The sequence below is a fragment of the Cololabis saira genome, chromosome 15, assembly GCF_033807715.1.
Source record: "Cololabis saira isolate AMF1-May2022 chromosome 15, fColSai1.1, whole genome shotgun sequence".
NCBI classification, from domain to species: domain Eukaryota; kingdom Metazoa; phylum Chordata; class Actinopteri; order Beloniformes; family Belonidae; genus Cololabis; species Cololabis saira.
Genome location: NC_084601.1, coordinates 26,115,491 through 26,125,009, shown reverse-complemented (window position 1 = coordinate 26,125,009; position 9,519 = coordinate 26,115,491). Strand labels below are relative to the sequence as shown.

At 40.2% G+C, this 9,519-nt stretch overlaps 2 protein-coding genes across 3 annotated transcripts; both read left to right on the top strand.

Moving 5' to 3' along the window:
- The first annotated feature begins 2,476 nt into the window (after window positions 1-2,476).
- On the top strand, window positions 2,477-5,454 carry LOC133461252 (THAP domain-containing protein 6-like). Of its 2 annotated transcripts, XR_009784174.1 has the most exons (6): window positions 2,477-2,557; window positions 3,328-3,520; window positions 3,979-4,068; window positions 4,209-4,429; window positions 4,529-4,682; window positions 4,941-5,454. XR_009784174.1 is itself a non-coding variant. In XM_061742100.1 (5 exons), exons 1-5 carry the CDS (start codon window positions 2,478-2,480, stop codon window positions 4,979-4,981), a joined length of 612 nt encoding a protein of 203 aa, XP_061598084.1. In that variant the 5' UTR covers window position 2,477; the 3' UTR covers window positions 4,982-5,454. The 2 variants fall into 2 exon arrangements, 1 of the variants encoding a protein (XP_061598084.1); XM_061742100.1 differs by lacking the exon at window positions 4,529-4,682 and having other exon boundaries at window positions 4,209-4,416.
- Window positions 5,455-5,519: 65 nt separating this feature from the next.
- On the top strand, window positions 5,520-8,066 carry LOC133461251 (uncharacterized). The gene is made up of 2 exons (XM_061742098.1): window positions 5,520-7,231; window positions 7,330-8,066. The coding sequence occupies exons 1-2, from the start codon at window positions 7,132-7,134 to the stop codon at window positions 8,052-8,054; spliced, it is 825 nt and encodes a 274-aa protein (XP_061598082.1). The 5' UTR covers window positions 5,520-7,131; the 3' UTR covers window positions 8,055-8,066.
- The last annotated feature ends 1,453 nt before the right edge of the window (window positions 8,067-9,519 follow it).

Here is a 9,519-nt window from a genome sequence, read left to right as displayed (position 1 = left end):
AAAAGCCTTAATTAGTCTTGTCGTCATGGCATATTAGAGCGTATGGATGAGGACAGATAAATACTTTATTGATCCCGGAGGAAATCTGGGGACTCATTACATTACACACAATCATTACACGTCACATTTTATTCATATTTTAGCCCTTTAAAGGTCAAAACTAAGATTTGAATAAAAATCCACATTGTCAAACTCCCATTCACACAGATACACTATTATACACTCACTGGCCATGGTTACATGATGTTTTTTAATTCGGAATTAATTATTCCGAATTGAATAATTCAGAATTAAACTATTTTCCTTTGAGTTTACATGGAAATAGTAATTCTGAATTGAGGTTTACATAGAAAACACTTTTGATCGGCTTTGTCCAATTCTGCTTAAGGTCTGGGGGTTGAGAGGGGCTCTGATTGGATAGGGGGGCGGACCGGAAGTTACGTCTACCGAAAGAAAAACAAACTTAGCCGCTACAACATTGAAAAGCTCACAATTTTTATGTTTCCTGCTTTCTGTTCTTTTAATTATGTGCAGATCCTCCAAACTATTTATTAAATAAATCATCTCTGCTCTTGACCACCGTTTACTGCGTGCTGCCATCTTGAAACTTTGTTTCGAAAACAAGCCCAGTGCGGAATATAAGCGTCATGGAGACAGACGGGCAAGGGAACAAGCAGCGCAGAAAGACATAAATTAATTTAAAGCTGAATGAGTGTATACATGATCGCTGAATTTTTCTATTCGGATTTAAATCGGAATAAACCAGCCACTTCCTTCGGAATTAAGTTTAATTCGGAATGGACATTTTCATTCGGAAATAGTTGTTTACATGGTAATTTTTACTCATTTTAAATCGGATTTAATTTTAATTCTGAATTAAAGAAGAATTAAACTTCTGATGTAAACGCATGCGAATGCGTTGACAAAGACATGGACAATCATTATCTCACCACTCCCGTCTCCCCCTGGAGGCCCGGCACAACCCAGCAGCCCACATATTCATATGTTGCTACTTGTACCAGGCTGACAACACCACTGAAAAGTGGACCTTTGGCCATATAAGGGCTCAAACTCGGTTCTCTGGCATGACAGTCCATTGAATAAATTCGTGAAAAAAAAACAGGTATAAACAGAGGTCAAAGAGAAGGATTGAAGTATTATTTCCTTAGGTTATAGAAAAAACTGTGGTTTGTTTTTGCAGGAATTGAGCTGACTGAGAAAAGAAAAAAAAACTATTTTTAAAAACCAGGTCTGAGTGGAGTTTCCTGTGCCATCAGAGCCAATCAAGCTGAAACATGAAAGACATCATACCTCGCTCACTTTAAAAAAATAACAAAAAAATCCTCCTATAAATATGTCCTATAAAAAAGAGAGAAAAAAAGGACAGAAAAAATAAATGAATTATTGAGTAGCAACTGAGCTGACAGTTACAGGTGAGTTTAAGTTTAACTGAGGGGTGGGGGATGGGTCTCCAAGACCCGTTTAAATCCTCCACAGTACTTTGTGTGATCATGTTGGTGAATCGGAGCAGAGAAAAGGTAGATGCATTCCCTCAACCTTTGGAAAGATATCAAAGTTGTCTTTTCCACTTTGAGTCTGCCAACACTCAGACAAATCACGGCAACGCCTATTTACCCACAACAGTATAGGAACAGCCAGGTTGCTGAGCCAAGCAAAAAAGGGGACATTCCTTGAAGTGAGAGCTGAAAACCCTGATGAGCTGTCACAAAGATTAAGATCTTAATCCTGCTTGTTTCTGAAGAGGTGGTCTATGACTTTCTGTATCAGATCCAGACTTCAGACAGAATTTATTTTGTTATTTGTATAAGACCCTGCTTAGACAGGTCGGAGAAAATATTCTTCAATCAGCCAGACTGTCCAGTATCTATAAATGTTTTAATTTTCTTAAAGTCAACTGTCTGACTGTGATTATTGGGTTGTTTAAAAGAGTATCCATCCATCCCAGGATAACACAATGAAACAATACTTTTAAGAATATCACAAGGAAGATCTGACCTCACTCACCAGTTAAACCAGCCTAGAAATCAAGACGTTCTGTGTACAAATTTGAATCTGCTTTGCAGATAGTGTTGTCAGAGTCGGATAGCACAACAGCTCTGCATGTGCACCCAGTGCTAGACTGAAAATAATAATGACTGAGGAAACTATGAACGGAAGCATCTTTCTTGCTCGTGACTGGAACTCACTCTCTGTGAGGCTTTATTTAGACACAGCCATTAATACGTCACATGTCAACTTCAGGACATCTTATTGGCTGTCATCACTGTCCATCACAACACTTAACATAACATTAACATATTGTACAATTTAGGACACATTTTTCCATATATATGGAATAACATAGACATATATACATAGACGCCGCATTGACTGCCTGAGAACGTCGGGTGCGGTCGCCATCTTGGATCGGTGGATGCAGCGTCAGAGAGGAGAGTTGTAACCGGTTGCAAAGAGAGATGCCTGAGTTTTGTGCCGCCTACGGTTGCAATAACCAGCGATCACTTCAGACCAGATCGCGTGGGATTACCTTTCACAAGTAAGATTGAACAATAATTTAGTTGTGTGTGGTCATTTATAACATTATATTACTGTAACTACCGTTATTTGTCCACTAGAAGAATGCTTACATAGCCAGATCAAGCTAGTGATAGTGACAGCTGTCAAAGCTGAGAATTTATAAATCATGTAAACCTTAATAGAGATTTTCGTCTAGCGTTATATTCTCGTTTTTACCCATTTTATGACAAACTTATCTTCACGACAGCAACTGTCATTATGAATGTGGTTGTAGTTAATAAGATAAGATAAGATAATCTTTTATTACTCCCTCAATGGGGAAACTCCCGTGTTAGCAGCAGTACACTTAATATACACACACACACACACACACACACACACACACACACACACACACACACACACACACACACACACACACACACACACACACACACACACACGCATGCGGGGAAGGGGGTAAAAAGGTAAAAAAGTAAAAGATATATATAATTACAAAATATGGACAGTATATACACAATATACACAATAAAATTAGCTGGCTAATAACAAAGACTGTCAGGTTGTAGTTTTGAGACTGTTGTTGACACTGTGTTACTGTGTTACTGTGTTCTTTCTATTCACAATTATCTTTTTAATATTTTGCAAGTCTTAAATATTTTGCTCATGTAGTAACACAGCTGCTGTCATCAGCCATGTGGTTGCTAATGCAATGTTACTCCCTCTCTTTTATATATGTTATAGTGTATGCACTTTTACATCTCTAGTTGGATTTCTCACATTTTGCAGGTTTCCCACAAATGAGAGTCTGAGGAGGCAGTGGGAAGTTGCTCTACGAAGGGAAAGTTTCACAGCAACAAAGCACACAAAGCTGTGCAGTGAGCACTTCAAGCCGTATCATTTTGACAGGACGGGTCAGATTGTCCGGCTTAGAGATGGTGCCATACCATCTCTTTTCAACTTCCCGTCTCATCTCCAAAGAGTAGGTGTATTATTACACTATTTGCTTACCTAGATGTCTATGATTCATATGTAAGAACTTGATAGGTAGTTAATACCACGGTTGCAGCTATCCTGGTGCACAAAACAAGTGCACCTCTTCAGTGAGGTCCTGTCATCGGCACAACAGTTATCAATGAACTGATCATCTGGGGGGTGTGGTTTATTTACTACTACTCTAAAATGTTTGTCTTGAATGAACTCTATATGTGTGAAGTCAAGTAAAGATGAAGCAAAACTGAAATCTAATCTCCGTCTTCATTTAACAAAAAATATGTCTGAACAATCACACTTTGCTGAACATTTTTTCTGTTTGTTCTTTCTGCATGTTTAGAAATCAATGATGTATTGTGTATTACAATGCACACTGTGCGATCCTAACACCTGTTGAAATAGTTTTTAATTAAGTTGTTTTAAAGTATTGCGTTTCTTCCATTTCAGCCAGTAGCAACCAGGACCACAAAAGTGGCAAGAAAAGCTGAAGTGGACCTTTCTCAGCATTTGCCTGAAGCTGAACCTCAGCCCAATGCAGTAACACACACACACACACACACACACACACACACACACACACACACACACACACACACACACACACACACACACTCTCTTCCTCATACCCATGGTGCTCGCAGTGGTATTTACGGGTATGACCTCCTTCTTTCCACTAGGACCACCTCTATGCATTGCCAGATTCCAATTGTCTGAAGGCCAGACTTGGAGAAGCTTTGGCTCGAGTGGAGAGTCTGGAGCGGGAGAAGGCAAATGCTCAGGCCCGAGAAAGGAGGGCAAAGAAGACAGTAAAAGGTCTTCTGGAGGATCTTCAGAAAAAGAACCTCATAGCTGAAGATTTGAAAGAGAGGCTTGATTTTTACTCAGGTAAAATTACATGGTAATACAACTTTATGTATATGTTGTGTTAACACTCTTTGTTCATATAAGTATTATTTCAAGGGGACTTACTAGTTAGTTTGTACCAACTGAATTTCAGATCTTCAGATAGACCTATTTCAGAAGAGGGGCCATGACTACACCAAGGACCAGAGAGAGTTTGCCCTTACACTCCACCTCCATGGTCCAAAAACGTACACTTACCTGAGGGAGTCTCTGCATCTTCCCCTCCCACATCCACACACATTGCAAAGGTGTTGTTCATGTTGTTTGATTACACATATATTTAAAAATACTGGTTCAAATACTTGAACCACTTAAGCCCTACATAATATGTTGTACGACAAACAGCAAACTGATGTACAGGCCGTGAGGTTGTAGATCTGCTATATTCACTATTTTTGTAAGTCTTGGAAAAAGAGTAATTTTTTTTAAATGAAAGAAAAAAGTGCCCGCAATAGGGATGCCAGGGTCAAAGTGCTTAAATAGCTATTTGTTTTCTTTTCGCAAAGGTGGATGCAATCAGTGGATGCCAAGCCGGGACTCAACATGATGATGTTGGACATGTTGGAAAGAAAGAAAAAAGAAGACCCAGCCAAGTATGGTTGTGTGGGACTAATGTTGGATGCCATGGCCATCAAAAAGCATGTCCAGTACAACCCCCATACACAAAAAATGTCTGGATTTGTGGATATGGGGGATGGTATCAATGAGACTGATGTAGCCACAGAGGTGCTAGTCTTTATGGTGGTTGGCCTACAGGGTCATTGGAAAGCTCCAATTGCCTACTTTATCACAAAGTCTCTGTCACCAGACACACAGAAGGTCCTGGTTGTCCATGCTTTAGAGCAACTGCATGCACATGGCATAAGAGTGGTCTGCATGACAATGGATGGGCATGCCTCCAACGTCAACATGTGTAATCAACTCGGGTGCCAACTGAAAGGAAACCCTCTTCAGCCGTTGCAAACCTCCTTTCAACATCCAGTGACTGGTGACAGGGTCTTTGTGTTGATGGACGCATGTCACATGCTGAAGCTAGCACGCAACATGTTGCAGGCCTACAGTCCAATAACCAGCGCCAGTGGAGGAATCAACTGGTCATACATCCTTCATCTTAACAATGTCCAGACAAAAGATGGACTGCATGCTGCCAACAAGATCACAAGCAAGCATGTCCACTTTGATGGACAGAAGATGAAGGTGTCCCTGGCTGCGCAAACACTGAGTCGCTCTGTAACGGTGGCTCTGCGCACGTTGAGGGACCTTGGCTATTCACAGTTTAAACACTGTGAAGCAACAGCTGAATTCACTGAGGTAATGCAACATGCAAACATTGTTTTATAACATTTCATATTCTACGTGAAACCCAACTCTCATACTTACCTTTCATACTTAACCTGTAGAGGGAAATCCAAGCAAAGCGTACAGTAGTACTAAAATGTTTACTTGTATATATTGAAATTAGATAATGTAGTGTACTCTGATACCTGCAGACACCCTGTTATGATAGATGCAGGCTTTCAGTAAATAGAACCATTTGTTTTTTTAGATGATTGACAGGCTCTTTGACATCCTGAACAGTCGCAATCCCTGTGGCAAAGGATTCAAAGCTCCTCTGGGTGCTTTAACTTGGACAGAGAGAGCAGAATTCTTGTTGAGAGGCAGGGCATACTTGCTCAGTTTGCGGATGAAAGATGGCACACCCCTTCACCAATCAAAGAGGTCTTTTAAAATAGTGAATGGTTCGAATGAAAAGTTCATGACATCATAAGTTCATATGATGCTCTGTTCTTTTGTTGCGCATCAAGTTCATATGATGCTTTGTTCTCTTATTGCGCATCAAGTTCATATGATGCTCTGTTCTCTTGTTCTGATATTTTTGCTGTCTGCGGTTTTGTTTCTGTTGACTCTTCTGTTCAGTGTTTTTCAGATCATACAGGTGTCCCAAATTCAGATTCTGATTACTTTATTCATCACAAAAGGGATATCTACATATCTCTCCATCCTGCAGCAAAGAGAGAGAAGCCGTCCACCACCGTTATTTCTTTGGTCCATCAAGGAGTTTATAAAGTGGGTGATCCGTGTTGTTTAGAATGGTAAATCCCATCCGGTTGGAGGAGAGGGTCACATGATTGAAGTCTCCTGATATTATAAGTAGGCTATGTGTGTTTTTATGCATATTCATATGATGCACTTGTGCAAAACCTTTTGATGTCTGCAGTTTTGTTTCTGTTGGAATCTTCTTGTGTCCAGTGTTTTTCAGGTCATACAGGTGTCAAATGGTATGTATGGCACGTTCTTGTGTTCAAGTTTTCCCAGTTCAGTTTTAATATCGTTCCCTAGTTGCTTTAGCATCCGAGAGGTAAGTTATTTTACTTCAAGGACCCTAATCCTGACACTGATTTATACTCTTAAGAAGCACCCAGTAATTTTTCAGTAGATTTGTAGTGTACTTAAATAATTTAACATAACCAACCAGGGATGTTATTGGAGCAAAAGATGTATTTCTGTCTCCATCCCTGTCACTATGTATTGAGTCACATCTCATGGATATTTGTAGAAACGTCAATGTCTTTCAATAAATAAAATTACTAGGTGCTCTTGAGGTGAATTGTTTTGCCACGATCATATTAGTAAAATATTTTCTTTTGAAGGTACTTGTCAGTCATCGGCTTCGTCATCAACATTGACACATTGTTGATGATGATTCCTGACCTACTCCATGTTCAGCGTTACGTCTGTACATACCGCTTCAGTCAAGATCACTTGGAGCTTCTGTTTAACTCTGTCAGGGCATCAGGTAGAAATTTCACATTTATAATCTCTTTTTTAGTCCTTGACTTGCCCTATTAAATATCTATGTAACCTAAGTGTGTGCATGTTTTTTTTATCTTTTAGGGGGCTGGAATAATAATCCAACTGCAGGGCAGTTCCAGGCCATTTTCCGGCGTCTGATGGTGAGGTGTGGTGTCTCACCAAATAGCTCAGGCAACGTGGCAGCGCAAGACGAGACTGTGTCCCTGTCAGCTCTAGACAATTACTCTGCGTTAGCAGCAGAAGAAGAGCTTCCGACCCCGTTTGCGAACATGTCCGCAGTTGTAGGTGACCATAGTTACCTGCCCACCCGCTTTGGCAGTCTTGTTGACAATGCCTTGGTGTACATTTCAGGATTTGTTGTTAGACAAGTTCTGAAAAAGCTGTCCTGTGAGGTGTGCCGTGCTAGCCTGGTTGCAGCTGCTGTACCCTCATCCTTTGACCAGAGCTACCACCTGCTGATGCTTAAAAACAATGGCGGGCTGATGATCCCCTCGGAAGGAACAGTTAAGGTGGTTAGAGCAGCAGAGCGTGCAATCCGCCAAAACTCAGGCCAAGGTGTCAGCATGTCTTTTGTGAACCATTTCGTCCGGGCTGAGATAGGTTCAGAGGATGTGTTTTTGCTTGCGGAGCACATTGAAGAAACACAATTTGGCATCGAAAACCATCATTTCATGCTTGTGTCGTTAATTGTGTCTGTCTTTCTCAAACTACGGCTGCATCACATTGCAAAATTGACTACCCTGGAGTTACAGAGTGCCAGCACACGCAAGAAGCTGTGTAAAACAGTTCTTTTTCAAGGGTTTTAGCTGAGATGGAGAGAGAGACTGAGAGAAACAGAAACAGACAGATAAATATACAGACAGAGAGACTGACTGACAGGCAGGTAGACAGACAGACAGACAGACAGACAGACAGACAGACAGACAGACAGAGAAACAGGCAGACAGAGAGAAACAGGCAGACAGAGAAACAGGCAGACAGAGAAACAGGCAGACAGAGAAACAGGCAGACAGAGAAACAGGCAGACAGAGAAACAGGCAGACAGAGAAACAGGCAGACAGAGAAACAGGCAGACAGAGAAACAGGCAGACAGAGAAACAGGCAGACAGAGAAACAGGCAGACAGAGAAACAGGCAGACAGAGAGAGATTCTGTCATATTTTTTCAAACCTAACTTTTCCACGTTGATTCACACCCTCCAACATGTTTGCGGAGTCTTCACGGGTTGTTGAGTGATGCACTCTGAGGGTGCAGGTCACGATCCTAATCTGTTCTCAGCTTTATAAGATGCCATTTTCAAGTTTCACAAGTCTCACTCATATGTTAAATACTTTCTGTGTTGATGTGAGTCCAGTTTGCTAAATTAAATTTTGAATGTCCTAAAGTCCAAACACCACGCCTCGGTGGTTGATTTGGGTGGGTGGGGTGGTGGACATGCGCTGTGTGCCATTTCTTGAGCTGCCAGCAGATAGTGAATACAGGAATATTTATCATCTCTCTTCAGCGAGAGGCTTGACTCTGGTTAATTGGCTTCTCTAGATGAGTAGATGGCAGTTGAAATGTACGAGATGGCCCAATTTTTCCAATGATGGTGGGAGTTAAGTCTGTCTTAGGGAAATACTAATGGCAGCTATTGGCAGGGGATTAGTCAGTGACATGACAGTCCTTGTTTGTTCTTTTTCTTTGAATAATTATCTGGTTGACAGTTTGATTGTGAAAACCCATTACCTCTGACTTCTGGTAGGAAATGCAGCTACACCTGAGCCTTGACAGTGTTTTCTGTGATCTCATCCTGCCCTGTGTTGGCTTCCATTTACATTTACCATTTCTGTGTTATTTGCTGTGTAAATAGTTAAGCTTGATGATTTTTTTCTGAGTCCAAAACTTTTTTTTTCTTTTTAATCATACCTGCCATTATGTTTTTTGTTTTTAAGTTTGTTAAGTCTGTTATTAAAATATATTAATACATTCATAAATATGCTATACTGTATTTTGTATTGTGTATATTGTGTGTGTATGTATGTATGTATGTATGTATGTATGTATGTATGTATGTATGTATGTATGTATGTATGTATGTATGTATATATATATATATATATATATATATATATATATATATATATATATATATATATATATATATATATATATATATATATATACCTGAATAACCAGCATACCAGTAGTGTGACTACCTGCAGAACGTTTTTTAGCATGAAAGCCTGCATTTTTAACGTACATCAAGCATCCTGTATCATAGCTACATGTC

What these genes read in the sequence shown, in the direction of transcription:
- LOC133461252 (XM_061742100.1), top strand. Translation starts at nt 2,478, where the DNA reads ATGCCTGAGTTTTGTGCCGCCTACGGTTGCAATAACCAGCGATCACTT. An exon ending in TCCCGTCTCATCTCCAAAGA is followed by an intron (nt 3,521 to 3,978) that starts GTAGGTGTATTA and finishes CTTCCATTTCAG; the next exon opens with CCAGTAGCAACCAGGACCAC. An exon ending in GAGGCTTGATTTTTACTCAG is followed by an intron (nt 4,417 to 4,940) that starts GTAAAATTACAT and finishes CTTTTCGCAAAG; the next exon opens with GTGGATGCAATCAGTGGATG.
- LOC133461251 (XM_061742098.1), top strand. Translation starts at nt 7,132, where the DNA reads ATGATGATTCCTGACCTACTCCATGTTCAGCGTTACGTCTGTACATAC. An exon ending in TAACTCTGTCAGGGCATCAG is followed by an intron (nt 7,232 to 7,329) that starts GTAGAAATTTCA and finishes TTTATCTTTTAG; the next exon opens with GGGGCTGGAATAATAATCCA.